Raw genomic sequence first — 20,181 nt, forward strand, 5'->3', positions numbered from 1 at the left:
TTTTCTTAAGGGAGAGTAGATTCAGTTCAGCTAATCTCTCCTCATAGTTGAGCTCCTCCATTTCTTTTATTAGTTTTTCTTATTAGTTTAGTTGCCCATCTCTGCACTATCTCCAATTGACTAGGGGTGGCTTTTACATGCAAAAAGCGGTAATCCCGAGTCACACTCGGGGTAACTTTAAGAGCCCCCCTTACCTTTGCCCCACGCTCCAGCGGTGATTCAACATCAGCTGTATGTGGCATAGGTTTTAATTTTAGCCTCTTGAACGTATTACCCATTAGATTTTTTTTTCAGTGTGCGTTTGTAGAACAGACTTGAAACATTCCCATTTCTGTTTAGTGTTCTTTGAGGACAACGTTTTTTCCCAGTCCAAATCACAGAGAGCAGGAGACCGCTTGCAAGGTGATCGACTGATCTCAGTGTAGCAATGTGCTTTTCCAGCTATCCAATGTGAAATACCAGAAAGGCGACGTGTTCTTATCTGTCACAGCGGCATTCACCTAGGAGCTGTTGCTCCATTTGTGCATACATATGGCAGACTGTGCACTGAACCAAACCTTCCACCTTGCTACCACTCATTTTCCCAGTTACAATGTTTGTATGTTTACAAGGAGTTATAAAAGTTTACTTACAGTTTGTGGTTACTATAAGGATTTACCTCCTTTTGTTTTCAAACTCCTGTTTTTTCTAACTCCACTTGATTAAAAAGCCATTTGTGGACTTCCGGTTCCGGCGCCTCGCGAGCAGGCAGCATGTAAGCCCGGCTCCTGCTCGCCTCCGGGATTCCACCTTGATAAGCCGGCACGATCACCGCTCCCCCGCCCGCATCTCAGCACATACTCACCAGCGCGTGGATGGATCGCTTCCTGGAGCTGTCATCTTCTTCTAAGCTGCAGGATACCATGGGGAAGAGGGATAAGATCCGCTCTACCCCCTCCAAGATGGCCGCCGCTTCCCTGTCTTCACAAGCCTCCAGCGTGGCTGAGTTAAAGGTACAGTCCACTGATCATTCAGAGTGTTCTCAACCTGAAATAATAGCTGATGCTGTCGCAGCCTTGCTGAAACCAACTCTATTAGAGGCCATTGACGCTGCAGTACAAAAATGCTTACAATCTGTGAAAAAGGATTTAAAGGAACACTCACATAGATTGGATAACGCTGAGCAGCGTATTACACTAGTTGAGGATGATGTTACCTCTGCTAGGATCACTCTCTCTACGCTAGAAACCAAAGCACAGGCGCTGCAGGATAAAATAGAGGATTTGGAGAATAGATCCAGACGCAATAACCTGCGGGTTGTGGGCCTCCCAGAAAACATCAAACCAGCACAGCTGCATGATATTTGCTCTACGGTATTGCCCAAGTTGTTAGGCCTTACCGCGCCCTGTAAGGTTGAGCGTGCTCACAGGCTGGGCCCAACACGTGCAGAGGGGTCTAATCCTAGACCAGTGCTTGTGGCCTACTCCTATTATGCGGATAGAACCCGCCTGCTTCAAGCTTTTCGGAATCAGCGAAAGCTGCAATATGAGAATACCCCCTTGTTGCTATTTGCGGACTATTCTGCAGAAGTCTCACGCAAGAGACGCAGCTTCCAGCGAGTCTGTTCCATGCTTTACCATCATAAATTACGTTTCACCTTGGCTTATCCTGCAATTCTGCATTTTACTGATTCACAGGGGAGAAAATATTCACTCTCCTCAGCTGCGGAAGCTGAAACTTTAGTCCGTACTTTAACATCTGAGATGTCACCGGCACCATCTGACAATTCCGGTGCATCACCGCCACGCTTGAATGGGCGCTCCTCCATCCCGGTGTACTCCCCTAAAGCTCCTAGGCAGTTGGATGGTCCTCCCACCAAGAAGATCCGCGACACACACCATTCTGAGATGCAATCCAGGGCGAGATAATCTGTTTCAAGATCAACCTAACCAGAAAGTGCCTTATTTTTTCTTGTTGTTTCAATTTGAAACCTCTCATAATTTTATCCCATTATGGAGGCGTGAGCTTATGTCTACTACTGTGATGACGCTTTTTCCAATGTTGATGAGTTGGAATGACTTTTACCGCTCCGCGAGGAAAAAAGGAAAGTCACCTAACCACAGTGTTTGTTTCTCCCCCCTTGTCTCTTTCTTGGCCCTTCCTTATGTTTCTGATGTTGATATGGGACACAATTTTTTTGCTGATTTCTGTAACAACCATGTTGACCCTACTGGATATGCTTGGTCCTTCTCCATGCAGTCTGACTCACTGCTAGTTATGTGTTATGTTACGCTTTGTGATGTTTATTTGACGCATGGCATTTATTCTTGGTATTCACCTGATATATATAGGTTTCTTTGCAGTAGATATGTCAATGCTATGTATGAGCCCCATACACGTTTGATATGCAAATAGTCTCCTGGAATGTTAAGGGGCTGCGTTCCCCAAATAAACGCATGGCTATATTGCGTCACCTGAAAAGATTGAAAGCCGATATTGTTCTGCTGCAGGAAACGCATCTGGGAGCTGATGACTTTCATAGAATGAAAAAATTGTGGGTCGGGGAGGTTTATGGTACCCCCTCTGTTGATCGGAAGGCAGGAGCTATGATCCTGTTTCATAGATCTTTCCAAGGTACGATCAAAACAGTTAAATGCGACTTAGCTGGCCGCATTTTAAAACTGATCATTCAATTCCCCGATTTTGACCTGTCTCTCTATAACATATATGCACCCAACTCGCCATCTTCCTCTTTTTTCCAGGAAGTCTCTAGTTGGATAGCCCAAGACCCTACCCCCTGTAAAATAGTTGGGGGAGATTTCAATTGTGTTATGGTGCAATCGGAGGACAGACAATCTGCTCTGACTCCCACTACTGCCAGGTCTTCTTCTCATTTGATACTAGCAGATTTTGTCCAAGCAATGTCCCTACATGATGTTTGGAGGCAGTACCATCCTCTGGAACGCCAATTTACCTTTGTCTCCCAGGCCCATATAGCACAAGCTCGCTTGGATTACTTATTTTGCACAGATGCGGTGCTGGAGAGACTAGAGTCACCGGAAATACATGTTCTGGCATTATCAGATCAGTCCCCCATATCTGTTACCTTACGGGATAGCTTCCCCAAGGGAGATTATTTACCCTGGCGTTTTCCCTCTTATCTATGCAAAGATCCCGAGTTCCAGGGAATGCTAACGTCTTCATGGCTAGAATATACTCAACATAATGCTGCTCATAGGAGCGAGCCGGTGCTTTTTTGGGAAGCTGGTAAAGCCTACCTGAGAGGACAGATCATTTCCTTTTTGACCAAAAAGAAAAAGCTGACTCTTTCTCGCTTCCTGTCTGCTCAACGTAATCTTAGAGAAGCGCAACAGGCGCTCACTGATAATCCCTCCCCAACTGCCAGACAGGTGTGGCGTGACTCCAAACATCAATTTGACTTAGAGCTATATCAATATGAGCAACTGAAATCTAAATATAGAGATTTGGAATTTCACAAATTTGGTAATAAGTCAGGTAAAATGTTGGCGAATTTGGTTCGCGCAAAATATAAACCAACCCATATTCCAAAACTGAGGTCATCTGAGGGTGCTCTGATCACCTCGCCTAAAGCGGTGAACCAGTCTTTAGCACAATACTTCCAGGGTCTGTATTCTCCCCCGGTTTCAGATGAGGCAGCTGGCTCGGCATTCCTATCATCTGTTGAGATGCCCAGATTGCAACGTGATGATTTGGAGATACTAAATGCCCCTATTACTAAAGAACAAATCCAAAGGGTTATCTCGCACTTGAAAAATGGGAAGGCCCCGGGACCTGACGGCTATACTGCCGAATTTTATAAGTTCCTTAGCGAGAAGGTGGTTGATGACCTTCATGCCATGTACTCCTCCTTATGGGACGGAGGCACCTATTTTCAGTCGGGACGGGAAGCCTATATAAAGCTTATCTTAAAAAAGGACAAGGACCCATGTGACCCGGAGTCCTATCGCCCTATCTCTCTGATCAATATCGATGCAAAAATTTTATCCAAAATCCTGGCAGATAGATTGGCACGGTTACTGCCTTCACTTATTTCCCCTTCTCAGGTGGGCTTTGTACAGGGCAGGTCTGCAGTGGCTAACATAAGGAAAGTCCTGGTGGCCCTAGAGATAGCGAAGCGGCAACAACTCGATCCTGATATGGCTATCATTGCAATAGATGCACAAAAGGCATTTGACACGGTAAATATTACCTGGCTTTTTAAAGTGCTTCGCCACATTGGGCTGGGAGGCTCATTTTTGAACTTATTGATGGCAATGTATGCATCCCCGAAGGCTAATATACTTACACCTGGGTTCCTGTCTGGTCCCCTCACATTGTACAGGGGAACCAGGCAGGGATGCCCTTTGTCGCCCCTCCTATTCAACCTTGCATTAGAACCGTTGGTCAGATGTTTGGATACCACCCCATCTCTGCATGGTATTCCGGTGCATGATGGGGAGTTGAGAACCGCCTTTTTTGCGGATGACATATTGATATTCACGTCTGACCCTAGAGGGGATTGCAATGCTATTAGAACATTATTCAGTACATACGAAAGCTTTGCTGGCCTCAAAATAAATTTTGCAAAGAGTGAAATTCTCTCCCTAGCCAGGTCTGGGACGGTTGCTGCCCGCTGGAAGGAGGAGGTTCCATTCAAAATTGCTTCTCAATCTATAAAATACCTGGGTTTGCACATTGGGCGTATGCCTTCCTCGTTGTATTCTTTGAATTATCCTCCCTTGATCACCAAAATATTGCGGGAGTTGAAGATGTGGGAGAACCTACCTCTATCTTTTCTGGGCCGCTGTCATTTGGTGAAAATGATGTCTTTTTCTAAATTGCTTTATCCCATGCAGACCTTGCCCCTGTTACTCACTCATACCGATATTAACGCTCTTAACAGAGCTTTTACGAAATTCATTTGGGCAGGTAGACGCCCCAGAATTTCGCTTTTGAAATTATACTTGCCAAGGACGGAGGGAGGGGTGGGCTTTCCAAATGTTAGGATCTATAATTTGGCATGTTTAGCCAGACATGTCGTGGACTGGCTAGGAGGCTCTTCCTATCATTCCAACCTGTCCATGGAAAGTGCTATGGCTCATCCATGGAACCTGTGCGCCCTTTTACATTGCAGATTGGCGACGCTTCCATCACCCCTACGTCATAATCTAATAATCAGAGATACGGTAATTACATGGAAGATTATTAGACAAAAATTTAAACTTCCTTTCTGTTTCTCTCAATACCTCCCTATCTGTGGTAATCCTCAGTTTCCCCAGGCACAGGAATATGGAGCCTTTAATATTTGGAAAGAGAATGGTTTGATCTATTTTAGAGATCTGTTTGGCCAGGATATGTCTAAATTACCCCTGTCGGCTCTACGAAGCAAGTATAAGATTCCTGGACGGGCGCTTCATCCCTTGTACTATAATCAGGCGGTGTCCTACCTCAAATCTCTGGTTCACCGATCTGTAGACTTCTCGGGCTCCAGTGACTTTGACAGGCTGTTGACTCTATCCCCTCCGAGTATATCTAATATACATGCCTATCTGATGCCTTCTTTTGTTAAGCCCCTATCAGCCTCCAATGTAAGACTATGGCAAAAAGATTTTCCAGATCCGGAGATTGTGGATACGCTTATACAGGGTTATTTGACTGTCAGAAAATCTGTTGTCAATGAGGTATGGCGAGAGTCGCAATTTATGCTATTACACAGAGCCTACAAAGTGTTCAGGCCGGCAGTGTCAGCTGTGCAGTCTGGACACTGGCATTTTCAATGCCCAAAGTGCGATAATCCCAAGGCCTCTCTCACTCATCGCCTTTGGTTCTGTCAACATATTGAGCAATTCTGGAGTCAGGTTGTTTTGTTTGTGTCCAAAGTTACTGGTCATCTTATTCCTAACACCCCTTCCCTCCTCCTGTTTGGCTCATGGGAACAGGCCAACCAGGTTGGTATGCCCTGTTCATTACAACGTTGGACTAATGTATGTCTGTTAGCTGCCAGAAGAATAATTATGCGCAACTGGATTCAACCATCATCTCCCACACTGGAGCAAGTCATCACTTCATTGAAAGCTTTATTCCATACTGAGATGTTGGATGCCCGGATACAGGGCGATGATCGTATAACTTATTTCTGGCAACAGTGGTATAAATTTATGTTATGTACTTATACAGACATGGAAAGCTCAACAATGTTGAAGGAGTTCCAATACTCTACATGGTATATTACCAATATTACATTTTCTGCCAATGCAACTAGTTGATATTTTTAGTATTTTTTTCTCAGCTTTAAGTGTCCCCTGCCCCCCCCCTGTACTCCCCCCTTTGTTGTATCCCCCTGTTAAACTGTTGTTTATGATGTGTATTTGTAAAACGAATAAACTAATAAAAATTGGTTTGAAAAAAAAAAAAAAAGCCATTTGTTTCACCAGCCAAAAGTGAAAAATCATAAAGTCCACATAATTTTCCCCCTCAGGTTCATTCCCTGAATGATTCCCTTAATCATTACCTTTAAGGATTGTGTACTCATACAAGAGACTTGGGGAGCCTGCTACCCACACCACTTACTCATTGGCAACATCAGCTTAAATTCGAATTGGTGTTGCATAAGCTTGCACTGTGCACCACGACTCTCTTGGTATTCACAGAAAACCCTCACAGGAAACTCTTTAAATCTTCAGCCCTGGAAGAGTGGAATAACATCCTCAGAGGTGAGATGATGGTCCATGCCTTGACTGGGCATGTCTCAAGACCTCCTGCAAACTTTAGGAGGATAATGAGTTCCTTATAGCAAGTTATTATCCAGACTTTGGTTCCTGAAACAAACAATCTTTAAGTGTGGGTATAACAGGGTCAGATATTCCTTAGCCACCTTGGATTGAATACAGAGATTCAGAGGAGATCTCTTCCCTTGATACCCAAAACAAATGAGAAGCCTCCTTAGGTGTCAGGAGTTTGGGGGGCTGTCAAAGGGTCACCCCTAACTTATCCATTTCTCTTACTGTTCAAGATGGGGTATCTAGTAGAGGTACACCTTTTTTATTTTTTATTATAATTTTTACTTAGTTTATTAGGCCTATGATTATCATAAGTAAGTAAAGCAATACAGTGGAAAAGAGTAATATGATTTTAGGATGAAGCTTTAAAAAGTCAGGTGCTTTAGGACTATATCCAAACAAACTTTACCACCAAAATACCTTGGCATCCTCCTCAAGAGCATGCAATACCTTCAACAGTTTACTTCCATCTTGAGTCAGACGTATGGTTGCTTGGTTTTCAAAACCTCTTAGTGTATTCAATATTTAATTCTTTACCAAAATATAATAACCAATCCTTTAACTCTGCTCCAATCCCTAATAAATACCCTAACCCTAGAAATCTTCTGTAACGTTTCATGTTTGATGTGTAACCTTTATTCGAGGGTGATAGGATTGTGTCCTTGCTTCTCAGCTACAGCCACACCCAGGATATGAGTGTAGACACAATAAATTCCATGAGTTTTGAGTACAATTGAGGGAAAAAATGTATCATTACTCACTTGATGCCAGCACCAATAATGTTGCCCAATATACTTTAGGTAGTTGAGGGGAAAATTATGAGCATCCACTAAACATGATCCTGTTTTATCCCAGTAATGTTCCTATATAATTCATTCTTGATTTCTCTGACACAAGCATTTTCACTTCTCCATCACCTATCAGTTTCTATCATTCAAGGCTGCCCTGACTCATAAACCATTATATCCAACCTAGGATGCAGGATAACATCATCTGACAAGATGGTACCTAAATTGATAGGAGTATAGGCACAGTGTTCGGTCCCTGAGATGGGTACTAAAGAAGTAAACATTCAAGTTAGATTAGAACAACCATGAAATTGTGTTAACCACCAATGCATGTGACTCATAGCAAACCTATTTACAGTATATGGGGAACAAAAAGTATAAAGATGTATTGAGAAGTAGTCCTGAGATTGTCTTGTTTGTGATTTATATGCCAGATGAGACAATCCCAAAGTGTGAAGGAGATCAAGACCCAGAAGTTTAAGTCTGTCCAAGAATATTTCCTGAAATGGTTAATAGTGATGTCTTTAAAAAAAGGTGTCTAAAAAAGAAGAAACCATGAAAGTTAGATTAGAATAACCATGAAATTGTGTTAACCACCAACTCATGTGACTCATAGCAAACCTTAGTTACTACATTCCTGGCTTGTTTCTTTAGATTGAGTGGAAATTGCCACTCATAAAGGGATGTGATCATCAACCTGAGATACTGTGACAACTCAGACTGTATTTGGGTGCATTATAAAGCAAATTTTTCCTGCTATTTTACCAGCCCAGCATAAACCCTTTTAAATTTAATTTTTATGGTATCCAAAAACATTTAATGTTCCCATTGCAATTCCACTTGTCCGTAAAGCTGTATCTAAGATATCTCATTTTACCTTTTTGCAGGACTGCAGTCATCCCTTGATCATATAGATCTGATTCTTTACATATGCAACACATCTCTCATGCCAATAATCAAACCTAAAATCTTTTATTATTGTCCTCATAGTGTATAATACAAACTGAGTTTCTGTATATACAGTCCATTGTGAGGATAATTGTGGAAATATCATGTTTGTAGCTTTAACTTTGGGTGTACTACATTTACCAGGATTCATTTTACAGGCTTCAAAACATTTTTTTCATTTTATATTTGACCCATAGTTTCACACACCTTACCCCCCATCCTTTCCATGTGTGCCAGAGTCTTGGATCTCTTACTGGATCACTTAAACCTGGGTAATCATTTTTCCAACTCAGACACATTGACTGTGTAAATGTCTGGCAACCTTCATCAGTACTTTCAAAAAATTGCCATACAAAAGGTTCGTCTAAGTTTAGATACCCATAGGGTCCTACCAATCAGTGGTCACATACACACCTCTCCTATCCTCATTAATTGGCCGTCCAGTCATCCACTCACTTTTTCAGGGTAAATCTATATTCCTATATAGAACTTCCCAATTCCGAGAATTCAGAGCAGGAAAATATAAAGATTGATTTACATCCCAATATGCCACCTCAAAGAAGTCATGTTCCTCAATTTCAGAGGTGACTCTCATAACGTGTGGAATAAAACTGTGTATAGACACTCACCCCTCATACATTTTGTTTTTCTGTATCCATTTTTACACTTAAGACCAGTGTCTGTGCGTACTTTGTCATAATAATTTTGCTTGATCTTTCAAATCATTCACCTTGCTGGGCTAGGCTACAATTTTAGTTGCAATATAACTTTCTATCAGGACAAATAAGTAAGTGGGTGTATATCCCCAGTGTAGGCGAACTCTTAGTAATGAAAATTTCTTGCAGACCAAAACACTTGTCTACCAATGCCCCTGGTTCAGGTTGGTCAGAATTGGACCTTGTATGTTCTTTTGTTTCCCCACATTATTAGTATCATAAATAATATAACAATATATGCATAATTTTCTCCATTGGGATCCTCAGAATGCAATTTATCTTGTTTCTATCTTACCAAAAGTGGATGCATTACATTTACAGAGTATACACTAATAATTGAGTCAGTCATTGTACCGTTATTCATAGACACCCTTTTTAGAGTCACTACTATTACCTTGTACATACATGTTTTTTTTAAACAAAATTTTTATTGAATTTTTTCAAAACATACAGAATAACACAAAATTCAGATAAAATAAAATATCAGCAGCATATTATAAAAGAAATAAAAAAAAATAAAGAGAACAATTCACATTATCAATAAACATATCTAGTATCTTATCTACATCAACACAAATAATCATACTCAATGATGCACTCTAAAAAAACAATATACTGTATAATCATACAAAAAATAGGTAAATATTGAGCACAGCCATTTTAACGTTTTCCAGTTGGCATTCCCCATATAAACAAAATACAATAACAATTGGTACCCTGAGCATACATTACATCTCAGAAAACACTTTTCGTAATGTACCAGGTAGAATATTGATATTTTCCATAGATGGCCCACCTCTCAGAAGATGGCAAAACCTTATCAATAAATGCATGCCAAAAAAACTAATGACAGCAGAGTCATCACCTTGGTCTGCTTCTAGAAGTTCTCTATTGAAAATTTGTTTCAAAGCCATTTGAACTTCAGTTATTGTGGGTGGGCGTGTGTAAATCCAAGATGCTGTTATTGCTCTTTCTGTCACTAACAAACAAATACTAGTCTATCTTTTGGAGTCTCTCCCTAAGGAGTTATCATTAATGTCATCCAAACTACCAATTATACATATAAAAGGGTCCACAGGATTTGTAAGAGCTAATATTTTGTGAATATATTGTAGTAGTTTTTGCCAAAAAAAGTGAAACCCTAGGGCAAAGCCAAAGTGAATTTTCAGAGAAGGTCTATGAGCTCCGCATTTGTGACAGTACTATCTTAGCCATGTTTTCGTGGATAGAAAACTTTGTAAACATGATGCAATAATTTGAATTGAGCTTTCCTCCAACTTTTGTTGGTCTTACTTTTCCTTACTGTGAGTTAACCTGACAAGATCCTGTCTACGGTATCTGGAGATGGAAGATCTCTGTCCCAGTGTTTCACATTTGTGTCCTCTAAAGGTTTTAAAGAAAAGGATTGTAAATGAGCATAATTAGCAGAGATGGACGGTACTGGTAGGCATAACAATTTATCATATAAATTGGTCTGTAAAGCTCCAAAAATCTGTCACCAGTGCCCTTCCATAATGTAGCACCTGTGAAATATAGATAGTGTGTACAGCCCATTTTAACAGAGAAAAATTATATTTTTTAAAACCTGTGGAGACAATGGACCAGAAAGATCTGGAGTCATCAGGTCACTTATGAGTTTAATACCTTTAGCTTTCCAAGTATGGAATGCTTTGTGTATCAAACCTTGTGGGAACCTGGGGTTGCCTTGGATAGGAAGGTAACAAGATATCAAGACTGGAAATTTCAGCTTCCTTCTAGTTTCCTTCTAGGCCACCACTGTGTTCCTTATTAAAATGGTATGTTTCAGCCCCTCAGGGAGATCCCCAATTTTGGTGTGGACTAGAGCTTTGAGATCCCCCGGGTGTACTATGGCTTTCCCCAAGGAGAAGTTGGAATAGGTGGACGTACCCTTTAGCCAATCTACAATATGCCTGGAGATATTTGCCAAATTGTATAACTGAATATTGGGAAGATTTAACCCTCTTTTCGCTGTAGGAAGGTAGAGTTTTTGAATAGAAATACGGGGCTGATTCCCTTTCCACAGAAACCTGGTAAGTGCCTTGTTCAGCAAATTTACATCTGAATACTTCAATAATAGGGGAATAGTTGTGGATAAAGTGGATACAGCAGTTTTTAAAACTACATCAATTTTATTAAATGACATCTGGCCATCAATAACAATGACAAATGTTCCCATATTTTAAGTTCTCTGATTATTTTGTGTATGAGGTGGATAATTCAGTGAATAAATAGTTGAAGGCATTGTGCCAATCTTAATACCCAAATAAGTGAGTTTCTGTTTCACTACTGCAAGGTGTATCAGATAACCACTCCTTATGTGTAATCCGTGTTAACGGCAGAAACTCAATCTTATCGAAATTAATGGTAGACACTGTCGAACACCTGAAATAAATCATGTACATATGGAAAATTATTCCCTGGTCTGAAATTAAACAGTAAAATGTCATCCGCAAAACAGGCGAAGCGTACATCTTGGTCATTATATGAATACCCTGCAACAGTGGTGATTTTTCAATGGTTCTCACCAGCATTTCCAAAGCTCTAATAAAGAGGGGTGGCGATAATGGGCATCCCTGTCGTGTCCCTCTCTCAAATGGTTTTGAACTCGATAAAAAACCCGGTATGCTGACTCGTGCTGTGGGTGCCTTTGATTGGCCATTGATACCCATATGACTAAGGGCAATGAAACAAAGGCCTTCTCTGTGTCAATGCCCACCATTGCACATCCTCCTAAGGATGTGTCTTGGAGTATTCCAGAATCACTAGAACCTTGCAAATGTTGGTAACAGCTGATCTTCCCTTGACAAAACCTACCTGAACTGGGGAGTTTAGTGCCAGAAGAAATTTTGCCAGCCTATCTCCCATGAGTTTTGATAATATCTTGGCATCAATATTTATCAATGAATGAGGGCGTTAGGATGTCATTTTTTTAGAGTCCCTATCTTTCTTAGGTAACACTTTGATATAAGATTCTTTTCCTATAGTGAAATAATACCCTTCCTGCCACATATCTAAGTATATGTTTTCTAGGCTCAGAAATATCTTCCTTTGGCATCTTATAAAATTCTGTGATGTATTCATGTATTGTGTCTTGTGCTTTACCCGTAGCCATACTAACTTTAGAAGCAGATACTTCCTCAGTAGTAATAGGAGAATTTAAATATTCTATTTGAGTACTTTTTAGGTTGGGTATGCTGTCTTTGCCTAGTAAGTCCCTCCCTACTCTTTCCTGTGTTTTACTGGCGGTGTAAAGTGTCTGATAGTAGGAGACAAATGCCTCCACTATTTTTTCAGAATAGAAAGTGAGATTTCCATCCCTAGCAAATATGAAGAGATACCTTTATGTGGTAAAAATGGTTTAACCAGATTCACCATCATTTTCCCTGATTTGTTCCCAAATTTATGATATTTTAGATCAATAAATTTTAATTTGAAATGCTTGTATTTTGCTAGCCAATGATCAAAATGATGTTAAGCCGTGTACCAGGTGTTTCTTTTGGGTCAGTATTAAGATTGAGTTGGGCAATCCACAATTAGTGTGGTGCCTGTGATGCGGGTTATAGAACTAATACAATAGTTAACTTAAAAGTACCTCGCTTTGTAGAAAAAACAATCTCAAAGGATATAGTTGTGGTTGTTAAACCTGTTGTTACCAAGAGTGTCTTCCCGGGATATACTCTAGAGTAATCTCATCAGGGCTCTAAAAGTCCGCCATGATGGCATCATTTAATTTTCTGTTTAGCTCTATCTTGGGTAAATGTTGCTTGGGCTGCGGAGCGAATTTTGGATAGAAGAAAGAGACATGGAGGAAGATTCGGTGTTGATATCATGGAGGAAGGCTTCCGCAGCCTCTGAGGAGGTGAAATTGTGGTTTTGTCCTTCAGAATCACGACATGCTGGGTAGGCCAATGTTAAGCGTAGTTTACACTCAAACAGCTCTGAGCATACTGTATGAAATTGCTTGTGTTTACAGGTGACTGCTGATTAGTCAGCAAATAAGAGAATAGAATGGTCAGCGGTGAGCCCTGAAAGCATGCAGGATCCGACGTTATAACCAAATTATCTTGCTATGACTGGTCTTTGGGAAGCTGAATCCTTGCGGGGAGGGCCCAAACGATGTGCTCGTTCCACTTTACACTCGACATCCAAACCTAGTAATGAAGGAATGGTATTATCACATAGGCTGGTGGAGAAGTTTCACCACCTCAAGTATCCCATTCATGCCTGTTATGTTGATCCCTGTTCTCCAGGTCTTCTATTTTATCTGCCATTGATGCTGACTTTGTCTCCAGTGAGGCAAGTTGCACTTTAGATGTAAATAAATCATCCTCCAGGTCAGAGATCCTGGCTTGGCCTCATTCTGGAGCTCCATGCGCAATGATTGTATTCCTCTTTTCATAGCATTGTCTATGGTGGCTTGTACAGTAGGTGTAAGAAGTGCAGCCACTGCTGTGGCATTGTGTAAGTGCTCAGAACACGGTATGGGGGAATCTTCTTCTTGCTGCAGTGCATCTGGGATGAAATCAGAGGGGGAATACCTCGTGTCCTCCTCAGTGGCGGCTATATTGGCTGTTCCTGGTGCTGCACAATCCCTCTGACGGGTGCTGGATGAGAAGCACGGCGCATGCGATAGGAGTAGAAACTGATCAATCGGCGGGTCTGGCAAGCTGCCAGTCATAGAGGATGAGCGAGGTGGTGAGTGCGAGGATTTAGGTGAGTATTTCCCTCAACAGGTGACGGAGCCTCCTGTGAGCTGCTGTGCTACATACATTGTAAACATATTGAAACATATTTAAAAATTCTGTCATAGGGGTCCTACAAAACAATATCTTAAAAGTTTACATTTTCTCTGGACACCCAGGGGTATGTATAATAGACTTTAACACAAGGGGAGGATTTGCAGCTATACGAGACAGGTCTGTTCATTTTAGTAAGACGGTTCCTAATTATCCCATTATATTCTTCTTGATATGGTGTGTGAAACTTCTGTAGGCCTTCTATAACTTTTGACGCAACCTTCAGAATCTGTTTCTAATGATTCCATCAGGCTATATCTGCACATGATTTCTTGTAACAGTTTTTTTTTTGTCTGTGGTTAAAGGATTAGTATGGTAACAGGCCAAACCTCTATCCATTCAGAGATCATGGCCACACACACTAGAACATACTGAAATTGCTGACGTTTTGATAATTGAACACAACCAATTTGCAATCTCTAAAAATGGTACAAAGCATTAGGTAAATTGTTTCACAGGGGTTTTTACAAGTTTTCCAGGATTATTTAGTTGACACATATCACATTTGTGACAAAATTGTTTTGTAACAGTAAATCCTAGGACAATCCAATGTGTGGTTACTGCTGAAATCATAGATCCTTTGTAAAGATGAGATGGGCCATGCATTTCCTCAGCTAGATATGTATACAGCATAGGGAGCACATACGGTATAATCCACCATCCTCCTGGGTCCAAAGTCTATCTTTCTCAGCACATCCTTGATCTTTCCATTTCTGCTTTAATTTTTTATTGGATTGCAACTGCAGTTTCTTTAAGACTATCAGCCTACCACTCCGCTGTACTGCATGCTGGGTTTGGGTTATTCAATTGTCAGTGGTATTTGCTTATCTTTTCGAGTTTAAGGGCATGGAATGGAACATGAGTGTGCACCCTCATCCCACACAATGCTCTGGCCAGGAGCCTGCCACTTTTGTCACTGTGTTCATAATACTTCCTTCGGCACCTAATCATGGCCGTTTTAGCCTTTCCCAAATACAGAGATGCCAACTTTTGTCTATGTAATGCCAAATTATTTTACACATTCCTGTCTTCAGAGCCTGAATACATTTCAATGTGGATGCAATTTCGGCCTCTCTCTCCCGCTTGATATTGGTACCATGTCTAATGAGCAGCCCCCTCACCACTGTCTTATGTGCTTCTCAGACTATCGTAGGCGAACAGTCAGAGAAGGTGTTCACCTTAAAATAGTGTTTCAATTCAGTGGCAAAGTCTGCCTTTATGGTCGGGTCAGAGAGGAGGGACTTAATTTCCACAAGATTTAGGGGAGGCATAGGAGAGAGTCAACACCAACAGGACAGGAGCATGGTCTGAAAATGTTATGCTGTCAATAGTACTTTGTGTTACCTGGGATAAGTCAGAATGTTGAAGCCAGAAGTGGTCTATCCTGGAACACATCTGGTGGGATGTGAGAAAAACGTGTGGTCTTTACCTGAGGGGTTAGTTAGCCTCCAAATATCAACGGGTTGGTGCTTCTGTAAATATTGTCTTAACTTGTTAGATTTTGTATGATGTGGCCTGAAGGCTGCACCAGATGTATCTAGGAGTCTGGAACAAAATTAAAGTCTGCTCCGCAAATAAGTAGACCTTCAGAAAACACCTCTAATTTTCAAAACCTTAGTTGTTCAAGTAAGGGGGTGTATATAGATGCCATATTTACCAGTTTTCCTTCTAAGAGGCCTTTGATGAATAGCACTGTACCCTCAGTATCTTTATACATATCAACAAATTTCCAGGAAACTTGATTTGAAATAGGCACTGAAACACCACAGGACCTGAAATTCCGGTTAGAGAGTTTAGGCATATTTGCGCCTTTAAAATGGGGTTTCTGTATCAGTGCTACCTGAAACCCGCAGTTTAGCCAACTCTCATAACAAGGCTGTGCGCTTCTCAGGAAAATTCAAACCTTTAAAATTGTAGTTCACTATCTTTACACGTTCCATATTAACCAGCTATGAGCAGACAAGAAATGAAAATTATCAGAAGTTCTGTGTTTTGGATAATTTATTGCAAATTTAGGAAGATGGAAAGGGATTTGGGTCGAGTGGTGGTGGAAAAATGAGGAGGGGAATGATAATTCCAGGTTAAAGGGCCTCATATGGATGCCCTGTAGAGGGATGCGTTAGACCCCTTTGGACCCAGGTTATGGGAAGGGGTAAGGTAAAAGAAGGCACCTAACGATGTCAATACTCAGAATTCTACTGGGAATACTGAGAATCCTAAGTGGAAAAACAATAAAACTGTGACGGCATGGGTGAGGCTTCCTGCCCCACACATTTAACATATGAAATTGTGAAATTGATAAAACCCCTTGCACAGCCCCTGATGGAACCCTCCAGTGGTTGCCAGTTCCAGACAGGCTTTAGTCCCTGGGCTTCACAATCTGGTGTTGCCCCCTTGATTTGGAATTAAAATTCCAACCTGTGTTCACTTTCCACATGTTAAACTGCCAAAAGAAATAAAAAGCAGGAATTTAAAGATACTTGCACACATTAATATATTGTTTCCAGAGTACCCCTGAAACCTGGTCAATGTAATACTAGCTTTAGTGTTTAAAACTCCATTTAGTCTGCTGTGGGGTAATAAAGTTTTTGAATTTGTGTAATTTATTTTTTGTGTAAAATAGAAAGCAGAGAAACCTGTGTAGACATACCAGTTATAGTAATTTGATTATTAATTATGTGTAATGTTATTTATATACTGTTTGTTCAACATTTATATAATGTTATTTTATTCTATTTTTTTTTCTTTCTCCTATTGATTTTTTTTCAGCAGCCAAACTACTGGAGCTTTAAGGTCAGTGTAATTACCATCATATCCCTGGCATTGCATGTGTCCCCTATAGTATGCACCGTATTTTGTGTGAATTATTTATAGCTGTGTACTGTTAAATGAGACAGTGAAAAAAAGGTACTGACTAGGTCTATTTACTTTCTGTTCTGAATAAAGCCCTACTCTAGTCAAGATAGTTTTCTTCCAATAGTGGTTTCAAATAAGGCAAAGGTAATGCATGTCTGTGTCCTAATTTACAATGTGTACTTTCTGTTTGTGCCTTCCTTTACTAGTGTCAAAACAGAAAGAAGTGAAGGAAAAATCTCAGCATGGTTATTGACAAAAATAAAAAAAATGCCAGAAAGTGTAATTTGTCCCGACTGTGTTCAAACTAGAAAGGTGGCTGTAGTTAGATTTTAAGGTGCACCCTAACTTTGCTAAATATTTTTTCTTTGTGTGAAGTTTCATTATTCAGATCCAATTTCTGTGTAGACTTGCTACCAATTAAAAGGCAAGAAGTTAGAATATCTAAGATATGGGACTTTGTAGAAATTTCTTGGGGTTTGCATATTCTTCTCTGTAGTATTGGCATATAAGTATGGGTTGCAACATTCACAATTCCAACTGGGCCCCTGCTCTTAGGGGGTGAAACTCAAGTATATTCTTACTGAATAGTAAGTGTTAGAATTTTCAAGCAGTCATTTACATTCATTCATGGCACTGCTACATGGATGTTAAGTACCTTGAAGTACTTGAGATCATGAATTTATAAATGTGCCTTCACCCAATGTAATAATGTACAGTAGAGTCATATGTGGAATTATGTATTGATATATTTATTTAGTATTGCTTGTAAATGGAGTACTTTTAGGTATTAAGAGTAATATTTCACTAGGTACACTTTCATAGGGTGTTTGTTTAGGATTGAGATGATTTAATTAAAGATGTGCAGAGCTGTAAAACTGTTGTAGCCCTAATTTATAAACCTTAGGAGCATTCTTGTTTGAAATGTAAGTAATAATATTCCTTTAAGCTTTTTACCAACCTTGCTATGACTTTTTGTGAGTTCTTAACACTATCTTTGAAGGGACTGCGACATATGTGAGACATATATGGATGATCAGTGATTATTGTAAGTGTAATTTTTATTGATTTTTTTAAAAATTTGTATGTGCAAAATGGTAGATCAATTGATTCCTGAAGACGTGGACTGTAGTCTGTGAGACGCATCAAATGATTTTTGAGATTTTATTCACTGAATGGTTTAATTTTTATATATATATAGCACAGCTCCCATCAGATGGCAAATGCCTTTGCTCCTTCTGCCTTGCTAACAATATATAAATAACTTGGTGCACCATGAGTGGCACTTGCCAAGATGAGATTGTTACAGCAATAATGCATTCACTGTCACTACACAAGTAATTCCTTCGACATGTGATATGTGACATCCTAGCAAGTCCAGCAGGGATGGACAGGGAGACTGTGAGGTGGTTGGAGACTCTGGCAGAATATGCCCTGTATGGGAACCCATATTGTCCTTGGTAGCTTAGGTCAGCGGGCAGCGCTATTTGGGACTGCGGGTAAGGTAAAGGGGTGAGGCACCCTTGGGCCATGGTTGGGGAAATTAGAGGGGTTATCTGTCAACAGACAACATTCCTTTGTGATAGTATAGTGCAGATAAAAGCATAACTACCATGGTCATAATCCTCTTCTACTCCAAAAGAACACTATCCCCACGGTGAAGCATGGTGGTGGCAATATTGTGCTTTGGGGGTGCATTTCGTCAGCTGCACCTGCAGCTTTAGTAAAGGTAGAGAGAATTATGAACAGTTCCAAATACCAGTCACTTTTGCCCCAAAACCTGCAGGTGTCTGCTATAAAGCTGTAGATGAAGGGGAATTTCATCTTTCAGAATTGCAATGACCACAAGTATACATTTAAATCAACAAAAGAATGGATTTTCTAGAAGAAAATTATTGTTTTGGAATGATCCAGCCAGGATCTCGACCTAAATCGGAACAGAAACAGAAAATCTGTAGGGTGACTTGAAGAGGGCTGTACACAGATGCCCTCGCAAATGGATTTGGAAGGCCTTTGCAAGGAAGAGTGGGCAAATATTGCCAAGTCAAGATGTGCCATGTTGATAGACTTCTACCCAAGAAGAATGAATTCTGTAATTGAATCAAAAGATGCTTCAGAAAAGTATTAGATTAAAGGTGTGCACACTTTTTTTATTTTTTTTTATTTTCCCCTAGCAAATTTGTTTTTCAATTGAATTGTACAGGTTGGAGCTCACATTAAAGATGGTAAAAGTTTTGAAATTATTGTGGTCTTGTTTAACAAAATCCTAGCATTTTAACAAGGGTCTGTATACTTTTTATATCCACTGTAGGTGAACTTTGGATATGATTGTAGAGGTCAGCCATGAATAGGGGTGCAGAGGTGAACTATGGAGTGAAATATTGTGAGCTGTGGACAGGGGGTACAGAGGGGAGCTGTGGACTGTAGCACCCCTGACTATTTTTACATAGTTTCCTTTTCAAGGCTTAGACAGGTAGGCGTCTGACTACTGTACACTGGGTGACTTATGCTCTGCCTCCCCTTTCTGAATACAGTCTTGATAGAGATTAGTTAAGTGATTAGTCAGTTCATTGTGGATAACAGTAGCAGAGATAACCTTTGGATGGAGATGCATTGATGAGCTTTGGATAACCTGTGGATTGAGATGCATAGATGAGCTTTGGATAAACTGTGGATGGAGATGCATAGATAAGCTTTGGGCGAATGAGTTAATGAAAGCTATGGACAGGGGGTACAGTGGAGAGTCATGGATAGCGGATGAATTTGGGAGCTGTGGGCTTATCTACTTAATTTTACAAAGAGCCTTTTAAGGTAGGTCCAGACAAAGTGTCTAGGTCTTTTGATAGTTACAGATCTATGCATTTTAAAGTACATAATACTGATCTTATAACTCTGTGTTGCATACTAATGACACCTGCAACATTAGTAACTGTAGATCTTATGATCAATGTCTATACTCATGGCTAAAACATCAGAAAAGACATGGCGTACTGAAAGATATGGCTGGCAGAGACAGACTTTCTGAATCCATTAGGGCTGAAGTAGTATAAACGGGTAAGCTAGCTGAGTTGATCAAAAACCGCAAGTATGATGTACCACCTATCTTGTTTGACTAGGTCTTTGTTAAATGACTACAGACAACCCAAGCTGAAAAGAAAGGTGGGATCACTGTTATTTTAAGGAATACATTCTCACTTTGGCCCTGATGTAATAAAGCTCTCCAAGGCTGGAGGGAATACAAATTCATTTAGTGAAATTTACAAATGTAAGTCCCATTTTA

At 40.4% G+C, this 20,181-nt stretch overlaps 1 protein-coding gene across 1 annotated transcript in view; it reads left to right on the forward strand.

Moving 5' to 3' along the window:
* Positions 1-20,181, forward strand: part of SRCIN1 (SRC kinase signaling inhibitor 1) — a 262,183-nt gene that overhangs the window by 67,432 nt on the left and 174,570 nt on the right. Inside the window, exon 3 of the mRNA XM_072413697.1 lies at positions 16,818-16,841. Coding sequence (XP_072269798.1) covers positions 16,818-16,841 — 24 coding nt within the window. The remainder of the gene's footprint in view (positions 1-16,817; positions 16,842-20,181) is intronic.

Source organism: Pyxicephalus adspersus, chromosome 6, assembly GCF_032062135.1.
Source record: "Pyxicephalus adspersus chromosome 6, UCB_Pads_2.0, whole genome shotgun sequence".
Taxonomy (NCBI): Eukaryota; Metazoa; Chordata; class Amphibia; order Anura; family Pyxicephalidae; genus Pyxicephalus; species Pyxicephalus adspersus.